General features: G+C 33.5%; 1 protein-coding gene across 1 annotated transcript in view; it reads right to left on the reverse strand.

Moving 5' to 3' along the window:
* Nucleotides 1–59: 59 nt before the first annotated feature.
* The window catches only part of LOC113515484 (V-type proton ATPase 116 kDa subunit a 1-like), a 40,209-nt gene continuing 24,545 nt past the window's right edge, over nt 60–15,723 (reverse strand). Inside the window, exons 5-14 of the mRNA XM_052897563.1 lie at nt 11,700–11,876; nt 10,894–11,106; nt 9,858–10,008; nt 9,224–9,597; nt 8,101–8,210; nt 7,191–7,318; nt 5,454–5,671; nt 4,894–5,068; nt 4,053–4,224; nt 60–2,844 (exon numbers count right to left, since the gene is read on the reverse strand). Coding sequence (XP_052753523.1) covers nt 2,718–2,844; nt 4,053–4,224; nt 4,894–5,068; nt 5,454–5,671; nt 7,191–7,318; nt 8,101–8,210; nt 9,224–9,597; nt 9,858–10,008; nt 10,894–11,106; nt 11,700–11,876 — 1,845 coding nt within the window. The 3' untranslated portion in view covers nt 60–2,717. The remainder of the gene's footprint in view (nt 2,845–4,052; nt 4,225–4,893; nt 5,069–5,453; nt 5,672–7,190; nt 7,319–8,100; nt 8,211–9,223; nt 9,598–9,857; nt 10,009–10,893; nt 11,107–11,699; nt 11,877–15,723) is intronic.

Genomic DNA, 15,723 nt, shown 5'->3' on the forward strand with positions numbered 1-15,723 from the left:
TGTTATTAATAAGTAATATAGTGAAATCAAATTTAGGAAATAAAATATTTTTCTTTAAAAAAAAAAATGGTTTTACTTTCATTACTGATATGATTTGTACATACTGTAGTTGTATACATATGTATATAGAAAAGTCAGCTCAGACTCGTTAATTGATAGAATAAAATATAAAATAATGTATGTTTTATTTTTATGAAGGTATTATTTACGTAAAATAGATTAAATTAAGAGAAACTTATTTTTTATCCCAGAATTACTATTACCATTATTTATTTATTTATTGTTGTTGTCTGTTTGTCAGATTATGTTGTTAGATGATTCAGAGCTTGATGTATAAAATTTCTACAACTTTAAATTTATTAGTGCAAAATAGGTTTAATTCAGTTTTTAGTTAAAATATTATAGGTTTCGATAGAAACATATAAATTATATCTAAGTGTATAGTATATATTATACTTATATATATAAAAAAATAGAGTGTTTAACAAACAATATAAAATATAAACAATTCTTTGGTATAAAACCGTGAGAATAAAATTATAATAACAAAATCTCTTATTTATCTAATATTAGTTTTACTTATAGGTTTAATAACTTACAATTATTATAACTTATACAGATGAAAATTATTATTAATTTTATATTATTTATATATATAAAATAGAGTAACAAAAGAGTGAATAGATAGCATGAATATTTTCAAAAACAAGACATGTATATTTAAAGATTATGATAGAAAAAAAAATAAATAAAAGGAACGTATTTTATTTCATCAAAAAGAATTAAAGAAAAATAATATTATTTTTTCTTATAATCCAATAATTGTATTTTGTTTTTATTTTAAAACGTTAAACATATAAACACTTAATAGGCACTTTATTTAATGAATATCTTATCGTGGTATATTCTAGACTTACTAGTAATACATATTGTTATATACTTGCAATAAAAAATATTGATTTTTGTAATTTGCCTAAAAAGAACTTAACGAAGTACAGATATGTGTAATTCAAATAATGTTTATTCAAATACAATTGTTTACAAGCACTTATAAATCGTCATTCTTTTTTTGAATGCAGGATTCGAAAAGTGATGACGTCATCAAATATGAATAAAGAATGAACATGTTGTATTGACATTGTGCAATATGGTTTTATTTTGTAATTAATGTGTAAGGAAAAGAGGGACGTCTGTATATGAGCAATAAGGGTTATTTAACTAAAAAAGAAATTAATAAAGTCATCCTCAATATTACATTCTTTGACAATTTCGAGCTAGCTGTACCTATGCATACAGAAATTTAATAGAGATCGCAGAAAAAAAAATTTAGAACCTCACTTCAACTTGTCGGTTTTGGTTCGTATTTTAAAAATAGAATTTATAATTGTGGATACAAAGAGATTTATATACAAATCGTAATACATTTAAATATGATTTAATAAAAAATTGCATCGCAGATTACCTACCTACCATGAAAACTCAATCGACACAAAATAAATACACACTGTCTGTCACAATCATAAAAAATACATGAAAGTGTTATAATTTCGATCGTTTGAATACTTGGAGTACTTTCTGACGTACGAAATGTCTTTCGTTATATACGGGCTAGATTTCGTTTTGAATTTAGTGAAATGTCTACTTACCGTGTATTGTACTACCAAAGTTTCGAAAATATGTACAAAGAAACAGTCGTATCACCAATATAGTGGCTAAACAACTTTAAAAAGTAGTTCTGTAGACGTATAGTATTTTTTCCTTTATCACAAACCTCTCAATGAAGTGTTCGAATGATCGAACTTATACCATTTTGAAAGTAAATCTTTTGTAATTTTAACAAATTCGTGACATTTATTCGGTCCGCAATTTCAAACTTTCGTGGTAGGTAGGCTGTTTTATCGTACGAACAAAATTTCAGTTCGACACTTCGGAATTATGTTTCACGGTAGACGCCTCGATTCTATTTTCGATGTGAGCATGTACAGTGATCACGAGTATTTTGTAATGAATAATTACGTAGAGATGTGAAAATGTCTTTTATAACGTTAGGTACATTTGTAATTGTTCCTTACCTTAGAAGGCAGTAAAAGTCATTTGATAGAATTACGATCAGTCTCTAACAAAGTTATTCTTGACTCACATTACAAATAATAATATAATAATTACAATTGTAGGTATACATAGTACATATATTCATGTACTTAACATTCGAAAGCTTATGTATTAGATTAAGCTTATTTTTATTTGAATAAAATAACTATCTACTTAAAACAAGATTAACTACTCCAAACAATTTGATTATTGAACATAATTTTTAAGGTCGCGTTAAACTGTATTTAGGAAATTATTTTTTATCTGTGACAACACGCTAATTGGCGGGGGGAAAGGGATTGTTAGTAATGGGGTCTAATTGACCCATTGCTAGCAATAGTAGTTAGTCCATCATGACGAATTCCACTAGAATTAATCATGATGGATTCCAGGGGGAACCACGTGGAGGTCGACCTGATAGGGTGTATTGCTAGCAATAAGGCAGTTAGATCCCATTACTAACAATCCCTTTCCCCCAATCTAAGGTATTTATGTTTGTATATTAAAATAGTAGAATAAATTATCGAAGTAGTCTCATCTTAAACTCTTATCTTATCTTTGACTCTAAAAAGTCCTAGATACTGGTTTAGTTATTGCTAGTTTATATGTATATCAGTGAGCTCTTGTCACTCGGGCGGTGCGCCGTTGGTTTGAGCTGGTGGATCCTCTTCATCATTCTCGAGGATCGCCGAGAAGGAGAACGGTGCGAAGGCGTAGCCGTGGCCTTCGTAGAACTTACTCATGAATTCCACCCTGGTAACAATAATTTAATATATATACTTTATTGCACTTAAACAATATATGCGACGATTAGTTTAACAACTTGTTAGCAAGGGAGGACTTATCTCTGAAAGAGATCTCTTCCAGCCGACCCAGTGTAGTTAGAGAGAAAATGATTTAATTTGGGTAATCCAGTGCAGAAAAGGCACCAGTGAAAATAATGTAAATATATCAAACACTATTGTGAATAAATAGGTAAATAAATAAATAAATACGTATATGAGTAAATAGATAAATATATATACATATGTATAAGTGCATAGAATTATCATGTACAATTGGTTAAAAGATGTGATTTCAGTCTTCTCTTGAAGGAAGTAATGGAAGGACTATCCCGTATGTCAGCAGGTAGTCTGGTATTTAAAGGTAATCTAAGGTTTTTTTTAATAGGTGATAATGGTATGGTAACCCCGTCTGCGCTATCGGTATACGCTGGCCATATATCGGTATACCAGTGATAGATTACTGATGAGGATGAAAGCAGGTCAGTTAGCCCATCCTAACAAATTCAACTAGAATTGACCAATTCCAGGGGGAACCACGCGGAGGTCGACCTGACAGGGTATATTGCTAGTAATGAAGCTATTTGACCCCATTACTAACAATCTCTTTGCCCCAGGTAATCTAGGTTAAAAATATATACTTATATCTATATAACATGTGAATATACGAGTATTAAGTGTTACTTTTTATATTTCTGCAATTCAATAAGGCTTCGCTTACTTATTTCTCGGTTTGCCCAATGGTTGAGTGGTAGAGAACACCGTACGGTGTTAAGTCCGTCATATGTACATAGTTTCACTGTGCATTAAAGTTTAAATAAATGAAAAAATAAAATAAAAAGTAATAATTAATTCTATCCCCGTCTGGTGTGCGTGATGAGAATAAATTGATACCTTGGGAGGAAAAGGGATTGTTAGTAAAGGGGGACTAGCGACGGCTACGGTAACCACTTACCATCAGGTGGGCCGTATGTTTGCTTCCCACCTCAGTGGTATAAAAAAAAAACATCGTTAGCAGTATCCGCTGTCAGGTCGACCTCCGTACGGTCTCTCCTGGAAGCCATCATGGCTAATTACTGGTGAACTCTTCACGATAGGCTAACTGATCTAAGTTCATCACCATGCATTACCTAATAATATTTAATATCTGAATGGTTCGATAATTCTGCTTATACTAACCAGTGCAATCGAAGTGTATGCAAGAAGGCCGACAGCCCTTCCATGAGCACCAGTATGGCGAGAGTGAAGAACGCCCATATAGCGAAGATCACGAACAACGTGAGGGAGTTCAGCGGGGACCCACCGCCGAGACCGATGCGAAGTACACGCTGCCAAAGTACCGCAGATAGTTCTGTAATGAAGAGACATATATACGTTATGTGTATTTATTTATAATATATATATATCCCCCCAAGGGGGAAGCTTATGTACAGTAGTAAACATTTAAGGGTTGATATGATTAATCATAAGTAAAGTTTACGTGATCGTAAACTGCAAGAACTGTAGGTGAGATATTTGTATTATTTTTATAATTTCAGTCGTCAACTCACCATTAGATAGATAGATAGATAGATAACTTATCTGCATTATTTACATTACACAAATAACAACAGACATTCATAGACATACACAGTGAAAAAAGAAAAAAGGGTACATATACAAAAAATAAAAAAATAAAAACAAAATCCATAAAAGAAGTAACAATTTTCCCCTTCAAGTAACTTATTGAAGTAACTTAGAGAACTTATTATATTATTTGTTAATAATTTGAGATAGTAGTATGAATGTAATTAATGTAACAGAATACAGACAGACAAAAAATGTAATGAAAAACTTTACCATTGGCTCATTGACGAATGTTTTTATTCGCTTGAAGACTATTTTAATGCGAAATTTTATTCCACATAAAATATTTGCACGCCACACAGTTGAATGCAGAGAGTGTTTTATTTAACATTTAAAAATTCTAAAGTATTAACCTGTATTGGAGCAAATAAAGTTATCATTTATTAATACATACGTGCATGAGCCAAAGACAGCGCCCACAGCCGCAAGTAGGAGGCCGTGTGGCTGACGGTGCCCAGCACGTACTCGATCGTGTGTATCGCCTGCGTGATCAGCACCTCGCCCATGCCGCCGTCCTGCTCGTCATCTTGCTCGGCGGCCTCGCCACTCTCCACGCCTTGACGGTATTGCTGGAAGAGAAAACTCTCTTGTAATTTGTGTTTCTAATATTTTGATTCTTTTAATTGTTGTTGATCCCAAGGACCAATAATTTGCTTTGTACCTTGTAAATTCGGCGTGAATTTATAGGGTACAGAGGAATAACAGCTGAGTCCTCAGGAATGGCAACGCATGGGGGATATCATGGGCGAAACAGTATACTCTGTTATGTCCATGGTACTGCTCATGTCTATAGGCGACGGTTACCACTTTCCATCAGGTGGGCCGTCAGCTTGTTTGCCATTCTAAGTTATATAAAAAAAAAGTAATATGCACTCCGTACGTCAGTTGCTATGTAGTTCCCGGCATAGGATAGACCACCCCTTCCTTTCCCATGTCATGTCATGCTAAATTTACCTTTCGTTTTTTCGCTGCTAACATCTGATACACTGGTTTGCCGAACAGCATAATTGGTACGCATATATACGCGACCACCAAGAAGGTTTTCTGCAGCGCGTCCTGTCCGTCGTACATGAGCGCTTTGCACGGAGGTTTCGATTCAGTCTCCTTTAGTAGCATCATGTTGATGAAGATTATGAGGACGGAAGGCGCGCAAGATGTGCCGTAAGCTGGGTCTAGGACAATAAAACATAGTTAAAATACAGTATAGTTTTTTAATAGGTGAAAATGGAATGGTAGCCCCACTTGCGTTGTTGGTATCTAAGAACAAGGACTTACATGGTATTGCTCATGTCTAGGCGACGGTTACCACTTTCTATCAGGTGGGCCGTTAGCTTGTTTACCATTCTAAGTATATATATTGAGTTCCTCTATCTTAACCCTCAAGCAGCTGGGTCAAATTACTGGATAAGAAGTCCTAGTTTTAATTCTTTCTATTAAGTAGGTGGTTGTTTGTCATTTTTGCTATTGCTTGTTTGCCGTTCCAGGAGGTACAAAAATCAATTCGTGTTTGTGACATTTTTATTTTACGGCTAAACAAATAAGGTAACATAACATCTTTCTTGTGTATGTACAACTTCGGATTTGAGTGAAATGTGTTGAATAAACAGCTAGATGTGCTGTAGTAAGCGTTATTAGATACATCTTAATTGTGGGTGTATGAGGTATCGTGTATCAATAGTATTATTATTTATATTGTGATATTATCAAAAATGAATATGGTGGCAATGAAACGTTAAAACTCGTAAAAATTTATCAAAAATGCATCGAAATAACAGTCTATTTTTTGTCATTTTATTTCATCCATTTATTATACGTATAACAAACCATTAGCCATTCATATTATTGTCTCAGAGCGTTCAATGGAACAAGTAAAGAATACAGCAGGCAATGAATGCCATTTAATTACTTTGACCTTAGGCTGTATACGCGTGTACATTTTACTATTGGTGCCCCAGGGAGCAGGGGGTATTATGTTATTGTTTCAGTAAATATTGTGCTGTGAATACTAATTAAGCTAACGTAAATTGGAGGATATGATAAAATGGTAATGGTAGATAATGTAGGCACAATCCTTTATGCAGTGTCATTGTAAGTACGTAATGTTTGGAGACTATGGTTACAGAGCAAAGCAAATCAGTACAAAGAAAGAAAAAATGAAATAAAAAGTTATACTAGGGTACCATATACGTTCAAGGGAATGCAATACTTGATGAATTGTATGAACGAATGATTCTTTCTTTTGTGGGATGACTGGTTGAAGACTAGTATGGAATTCTAAAATATACTGTTCTAACTGAATGATGCGCAAAAATGTTTATGTACAAAGTCAACAATGATAAACACTTTTTTTTAAACTGTTAAACAGCAATATAAAAGTTGATGGTATCTGTTTAAATAAAATCTAGACATATAATCAAAAACTTGTATAAGAAGAAAAAGAAAAATAATTTTGATTTCATTTTTAAATATTCAATATGACATAATAATACATTTGTTGTTAAACGTGCAGAAATATTCTTATAAAGTCTCGACCTGCAGTTTCTTCTTTACGGTAAGTATTCGATTCATATTTTACCTTGTTATTACTATTTAATTCTTTTTAAATTCGAGACGTTTAGTGTGAGAATGTGAATCTAGAGTTCTTAAACTGATCTCAATGGTTATCTTAATACAACATTGAATATCTCTCACCTGTTGCTGTCGCGGAGTACATTGTCCATTTCATAAACATCAGTATACATAGATACCAAAATAGTAACAGCAAGAATAGGATTTGCGGTATGTACTGTAGATATATTAGTTCCGTTTTCCTGAAGAAGCTGTCAAAGGAAAACACACGTTGGTTCATCACTTATCAAGATACAGAGATGAAATCGAAATCGTCAGCTTTACGTAAAATTGAGACTACCTTATAGAATAGAAGAAGTAGGAACTTTTACTAATAACAACAATTGTAGTCAAGCCTCAAATTTAGGTAGTCACTCACATACTAATAGTAGCGGAAATAAACAAATAATCCTAATAAACTAAACAGAAATAGGAGAATCATCTATTGAATAGAAAAAGGATGGAAATTTATTAATAAAAAATAATGTTTTTGACGAAGAACATAAAAGTGACAATGAAATCAAAGCTGGATATGAAGTAATAGTACGGAGTAGCTTAAAATATTTGGTCGTTTCCCGAAACATCTTTATTTGATAAAATGTTTAATTTCGCTTGAAGAACACCCCTTTAATAGTCTTTTTTTAAATAATATAGAAACTTACAAGCATGAGGCTCATATGATGGTAAGTGATTACCATCATCTATATTCACACGCGACATCAGATAAACTGTAGTTTTGATGCAGACCTTTTAAGAAGGAATGTGCTCTTTTATGGTTATGTGTGGAAGAAATGTTTATAGAAATATAGCGGAGAACTGTCACTAATCTAGATAGTCGGGATGGAATTTTAGTTTGTGGCGGTGTTTGCGGTGATGACATTCAGCAGCTGGTATTAATCCTAACGATGTAAAGCTAACGGTTTCGATTCCACCCTGTATATACATATGTTGGCATCACTTCACTAGGTCTAATTTCTATGAATACAGTAATTACTTGAAGTTTACCACACTCATAGTCACACCGAAGGCCATGTGTATCACACCAAAAATAATGGACAGCTTCATTTTGAACGAGTTCAAAAATATTATGTTGTTTGCGGCGAACTGAAAACATAAACATATTATAAGTTGCGACAATTTTCGATATGAGTACGTTTCTGTGATCTGTTTTAATAGAACTTAATGATAAGGTTAGACGCCCGACTCGGCCCAGCTGTAGGTCCCGACATAGAATTGATCATCCCTTCCTTTCCTGTAGGTATTATAAGAGACAACATATGGAGCTTATGGTGGAAGGATGGGAAGCAGCGTCCCATTTAAAACATCACTAAAAGCCAAACTGTGATTACCAACCCTTTTGCCAAGCGTGACAATTACTGGCGAAACCCTTCTTATGGGGGAGACTTATGTTCAGCAGTGGACAGTTAACGGCTGATATAACAATGAAAAGGTGATCAAGTTTTGTTGAAATTATTACAGAAATACTCTTTAAACGAAATTAGCAACATTCAAGTAGGTAATCGATTTTTTATTTGTATTTTTTATACTATTATATGGGCAGGAAAGGTACGGTTTGTTCTTTTTTTTATACAACTTAGAATGGCAAACAAGCTGACGGCCCACCTGATAGGAAGTGATAACCGTCGCCTATAGATATGAACAGTACCATGGACATAACAGAGTATACTGTTTCGCCCATCATACCCCCCATGCGTTGCCATTCCTGAGGACTCAGCTGTTATTCCTCCGTACCCAGTAAATAAACTTGTGGTAAACGGGATTTACTATTATACGGGCTGGATGGTAAACCGTAGTTAATGGATGCCTGTAAAACTAGGGATGTCACGCGTATGTTGCCGATCTTTATTAGGAATTTTTTTAAGAACCTCACGTTATAGTCTTTAAAAACTTCGTCAGGAAGGTTATTCCACAAGTTGAGCGTCCTCTGAAATCTTACTGTCCGTGACCATTTTAGTTCTAGGGTGTGGGGATTAATTCTATCACTACTGTATTAGTATTGGTCATTACTATACTGTCTTATTGTTTAGTCAATTATTAGTTTGTATTTAAATTTTCACTAAGCTCTACTGAAATACATTATAATTATCATGATTTACCTCCCAAACTGGATCCAATCCAAAGGGGTACGGTGTTTGCGTGTACGCCTCTGCGGGGTCTAATTCAAGCATTTTGTGCTTAGTCAGCGTTTCATTATCGTATACAGATTTCCATCTACTTCCAAATATATTAAGTGATTTTGAAAACATATCGTTGTATATCAAACCGGTGTAGATGGAGAATATGCCCATTAGGAGAATTATGTATCGTCCGCCGAAAAATATGTTCCAGATTTCATTGTCTGTCTTTTTTTTGGCCAGTTTCTTTTCGTATATGACAACAATGGAAGCGAATAATGTCATGATGAGGCCGTGGCCGACGTCACCGAACATCACAGCAAACAGAAAGGGGAATGTAATGATCGTGTACAGAGCTGAAACAGTAAAGGTTTTCTATTGATAAACTGTATGATTTCCAGATTTTCCTGTGGGCGTAGTAAAAGAAAAAAAAAACATCAAAGCTTAACTACGGTTGCCAACAAACGTTGCCATGTTTGGCAGGCGAGGATTAAAGACCTATATATATATATATATATATATATATATATATATATATATATATATATATATATATATATATATATATATATATATATATATATATATTTCGATGTTTGGTGTGCATTACACATACCTGGATTAACTTCTCTGTAGCTGGCGATTCCATAGGAATCAATAAGGTTCTGGAAGCCCCTTGTGAATTTGTTCGTGCGGTTGAAGGTCGGCGGTATCTCTTTGGTGGGCACTTGATGCAGGATAGATGGGATGGGGCTGCCGCTTGCTTTCTGTTAATATGTTGTTCAATGTTATTAGCGTTAAACCGACTTCAAAAAGAAGCAGGTATCCAATTCGGTCCTTTTTTTTGTTTTTCACCTAATAATTCCGTCAGTTTGAACACACAGTAAACCGATTTGGACTGTTTTTTTTTTATCTTACAGAATAGACCCGTCGCATTTTTCTCAAAATCGGTCCAACGGTTTAGTTTTTCGATCCAAATAACTAATTTTAATACAATTAAAGTAGTTGTTTCTTGTAGGATACGATCTTTAATTATTATATCGTAATATCTTGTATTTCAATATCAAAATGTAATAAAAATAAATAGTTTTATGCAGATAATAAAAAACTACTATATTTATCGTTTAAGGGAACATTACAGATGATGTTGATTTTATCAGTATTAAATTTATTTTTGAAAACAAAATTATACCCTACGATAAACAAATGAGTATGTGTGGCATATAAAGATTGCTTACAAGTATTTATCACAATAAAGTTAAAAGATATTTTGTAAATTATTTAAATATTCGCTTATTCAAAGCAAAATTTGTCCTGCAGGACAGGCTCAGCCTGGAGTAGGAAGCAATGATAAATTCTGTGCTAATACAAACATACTTTGTTAAATAAATATATCTTTATCTTATCTTAATTTACTAGTTAAATGATTAAAAATGACTATAAATGTAAGTAACATTTAATTTAGAAAACAAAAAAAATAGTAATAATATCAACAATTTGGGAATACCTCTAGTTATATTTAAAAAAAAAGACTAATACTTTTTTATTATGAATTTTTTTAAGAATATTTATGGGGGTAACCATTATTTGCAAAAGCTGCCCTTCCAAAAGTCCTTCGCTACTTCTTATGTTTAGTATGTTCTTATACTTACTACGCCATCATCCAATGCCTTCTGCAAGATGTACAAATCCCGTCGTGGCACCCAACATTCCGCTATGAGGCATTTCTTCACAATGTCCATACTGAACATGTTGAGAGTGTGGTATATCGCTTTCTCTTTCCTCACTGCTACCATCCATGTACTGATATCCCGCGCTATATTCGTTAGAACGAGACGTCTGTGCTGCTCTGTTTGATCTAGTACCTTAAAAATATATGACAGTTGATGACAGATGTTTGAAATTTATCGAGGCTGTTATATAAAATCACGGCTTGTGGTCCTGGCATAGAATAGGCCATCCCTTCCTTTCCCGCGGGTGTCGTAAGAGTCGACTAATGGAGAGCGAGGGATGGGTAGCAGCGACTCTCTTAAAACATCTGTGAAAACCTAACTTCAGTTTCCAATCTGCCTGCCAAGCGTGGCAACTACTGGCAAACCCCCCAAAAGGAAAGGCTTATGCTCAGCAGTGGACAGATAAAGGCTGATATGATGATGATAAGGTTTTTTTGTAATGGCTGATCTTGGAATGGTAACCCCGCCTGCGCTAACGGTATACGCCGACGGAGCACTGGTAAGGGATGATAGATGAGAATAAAATGCAGGCCAGTTAGCCCATCGTGATGAATACTCTTGAAATTCAACACGATGGTTTCCAGGGGGTACCACGAGGAGGTCGACCTGACAGGGTCTATTGCTAGTAATGGGAATGATAGTCCGCATTACTAACAATTCCTTCTCCCCTTGGTTATAAGATTAGGTTATATTGTTACAATAAAAGAATCAAAACAATTACTTACTATCTCCAGATCCTTGATTCTGCTCTCAACACCAGCCAGCATATCCTGTTGGTCCTTGTAGGTAGCGGGACATGGGTACAGCGTAGCCTGGAACCCATTGCATACCTTCTTGACCCTCAGTTTGATCTGTTCTCCGTGGAAGAATACTACGAACACTGTTTTCTGAAGCTCATGACCCTGGTAAAAGGAAAAACGTATTTAAGAACACGTCTGTTTTAAAGCAAGCTTTTATAATATGATTCACCGTCTTGTGGGTGTAACCATTTGCTTTATAGTTATCTACTCTTTTCAAGTAGTTTCATTTGGTACCCATGTAGCGTATCATTGGCCACTATATTTTTCTATGATTTTTTTTTATTTCTGTCATTGTTTTTCTGTTTGCTACCGGATATGTGAGAAAAGAGAACTAATCTGAGAACTGGAGATTAAGTAAATCGGACATACGGTTATCTCAGATGAGCAATAGCTCAATTAACCCTTTTGCCTAATATGAGACACTTCTTATAAATGTATTTTCCGTATTCTCTATTGCAATTGTTAGTATTAATATTAATCTACGTGATTTCTGAATGCTAATGTAACATACTTAATGTAATTTTGTATTTTCGTGAAGAAATTAAAAAAAATTTTTTTTTTGGCAATAAATATTTTCTGTTCAATCCTAAACCAGCAAGTGAAGTAAACTCCTTGTGTAAATACAAATATTTTCACTGGTATCATGCAGTATAATCGTAATGCATGTTTTTATTGTTCTTTAACCTTGGATTTAGTAAAAAAAAGTGCTACTTAATATTCTTTGCCTATATATCGTCTGATGAATAATAATTAATGTCAGAAAGCAATTAATTTTATTTAATTTATTGGCTCACCTTAGTCTTTAGTCTTAGACTATTAATATTTTTGGCATAAACAGGTCGTTGTGGTGAAAAACCGATAACAGGTAATATTAAAGTCACTAGCATTTATAGGTTAACTTTTAGTTTCTTCTCTTTAGTTTTGTAGATCAACAGTTTATGGATACCTCTGTTTCAATCGTGTTTCAACGGTAAGCATATGTGCTTGCTGTTTTTAATTTTACTATTATATCACATTCTTTACATACAACTTAGAATGGCAAACAAGCTGACGGCCCACCTGATGGAAAGTGGTAACCGTCGCCTATAGACATGAGCAGTACCATGTAAATAACAGAGTATACTGTTTCGCCCATGATACCCCCCCATGTGTTGCCATTCCTGAGGACTCAGGTGTTGTTCCTCTGTACCCAGTAAATTCACGCCATATCCCACCCTTTTCCACAAGGTCAAAATTAACTCTTTTGCTATTCCAAGTCGCATAAAACAATAATCACAAGTTGTACGGTTTTATTGATTTTATTTGTTCCATAAAAAAAAACAAAGTTAAAAAGAAACGGTTAGTGTAAAAATCTGAGCTCAATTTCTACTCAATTAGTAATAAAAGTTCTGGCTTAGTTAACGACTAGAAAAAAAAATCAATATTGAGTGAGGTTAATGACCGCGTCCACTTGTCCCTTCTCATAGCTATATATATATTATACCAGTAATAATTGGTTTTAAGTCATTAACGTTCGAACATGGTTTTGGCAGTTTTGATTTCTTTTTAATTACATATAGGGAATAATTATGTATGAAAGTATTATTTATATTGCATAGTACACGTAAATATAATGTTTTAGATGACAATACCTACCTAATACTTTATGATATAATAAATAAATAAATAAAGCCTTTAATTTATTGTATTATTACAGTATTATCTTATTTCTACGTATTTATTTATAGGATTACCAACATAAGATACAGCTAAATATTTCAATACAATACACTGATAGATTAAATATAACTGTTCTTACATTTATAAGCAATCACAGCATGCCTTGTATTTGATAAACATTAAAATATAATTAATGGAAATTGTATTTAAGTTATTATATATATATATATATATATATATATATATATATATATATATATATATATATATATAATATTCTTTATGATGTATAAAAGTTTTAAATGTATTCCGCAAGGGCGTTAATCACGTTTATAGTATACTAGCTTTAACCCGCGACTTTGTCAGCGTGACTGGGTTTAAAATAGCCTATATGCTTCTCCATCCTATATAGGATAATGTTTATTAAGATTCATAGTAATTGGTTAAGCTGTTAAGGCGCTATACGGTAACAAGTAAACACACTCACTTTCACATTTATAATATTAATACCTAAGGATGGTTTACTATATATTTTATGTTTCAAATTAATATCACACAGACAGATCTTATTTTAGACTTACATATATAGAGAGTACTTGGAAGGAAGGGGTTGTTTGTAATGGGGAGGTTAGTCCCCATTGCTATTAATATGCCCTATCAGGTCGACTTCCACGTGGAATTTATTGTGACTAATTTATCGTTGAATTCGTCACGATGGGCTAACTGACCTGCCTTTTTATTCTCACCAATCAGCCCTCACTGGTATCTCGCTAGTGTATACCGATAGCTCAGACGGGGTTATCATTTCATTATCATCCATAAAAAATTTAAAAAACATATAGAGTACACAGTTCTATCCAAATTAATACGAACAAAGTCGCAGGTTATAGTATAGCTAATAGAATTATAAAAGTAGGATACTGCAGTAAGCAATGACCCAGTTTACTACATTGGTGTTACTCAAAACTATCAATTAGTGACCAAGATCACGTATACATACGGATACATATCGCTCAACGAATATCAGACAGGATATAAAATGTCCCCGACATATGTAGATCATTTACGTCTAGATAGAGTAACACATGTAAATGCTATGACGAAAACAGATTTTAACGAGAACAGTATTAGTAAAATTTAAAATCAGAATTTTAGTTTTTAATTATATCCTCTTCCTTTTTCGTGTAAGAGGCGGCTAAGGAAACTTAATAGTAGAGGGATGGACAGCAGCGAGTCTTTTAAAGCATCTTCAAAGCCTAACTTCGGTTGCGTGCCAAGCGTGGCAACTACTAGCAAAATTTATGTATATAATTTAGGCATATGTGAAGACTTATGTTCAGCAGTGGTTAACGCCTGATATATATGTATATATATATATATATATATATATATATATATAAGTCCTAAAGTCCTATTGATTTTGTTTATATAAAATGTTATATCATCCTGAGGACAAATCGATTGATATAATGCTTACAAAAATTGGATGAGTAGCAACTCTGCAGTACGAACATGTAGAAAGCTGAAAGCATCTTTTCATTTCGCTTTATTGTAATTAAGAAACATAATTACGATTATCAGAATTAATAAAATCGCATAAATTTTTTTTTCTACCACTGAGGTGGTAAACAAGCATACGTCTCATTTGATGGTAAGCAGTTACCGCAGCCTATAAACACCTGAAGAAACCTCGTAACCCCTTTTTTGAAGAATCCACATGAATCATCTATTTATGATATATGTTAATTTATGAGTTTTATTATAAATGCTAAACATGGCAATTACTGGCAAAACTCCTTCTCATGAGTCCATTGTTGAACCTATGTTAATGGCTGATATGATGATAATTATTAAAACTTTTTTCCATTCGTGTTTATCATATTATCAATATTATATTTTTAAATTTGACGCTCCATCTAGTCGCATATGATCCATGTCCCCGACAAGTAATTAAAGTAGCTACATAGTTATTCGTAATGTTTACCAACGCAGTCCATTTACTATCACGCAGATAAGCTATCTGCCCCTCTGCTCTTATTACAGTACACCGAATTCTATACAATAAATAGTCGTTATCGCTTTAAGGAGTCCACTGATTGGTACTTTGTTATTTTTTAAAAGATTTTAAAAAAGTTTTAAATTGGCTTGTTTGTTTTTTTATATACAATTCAGAATAGCAAATAAGCTTATGGCCCACCTGATGGAACTTGTGGTAACCGTCGCTTATGGATACGGACAGTACCATGGAGATAACAGAGTATACTGTGTCGCTCATGATACTTCTCATGCG

The sequence above is a fragment of the Galleria mellonella genome, unplaced genomic scaffold (assembly GCF_026898425.1).
Source record: "Galleria mellonella isolate WM207_F2 unplaced genomic scaffold, CSIRO_AGI_GalMel_v1 utg37, whole genome shotgun sequence".
Lineage (NCBI taxonomy): Eukaryota > Metazoa > Arthropoda > Insecta > Lepidoptera > Pyralidae > Galleria > Galleria mellonella.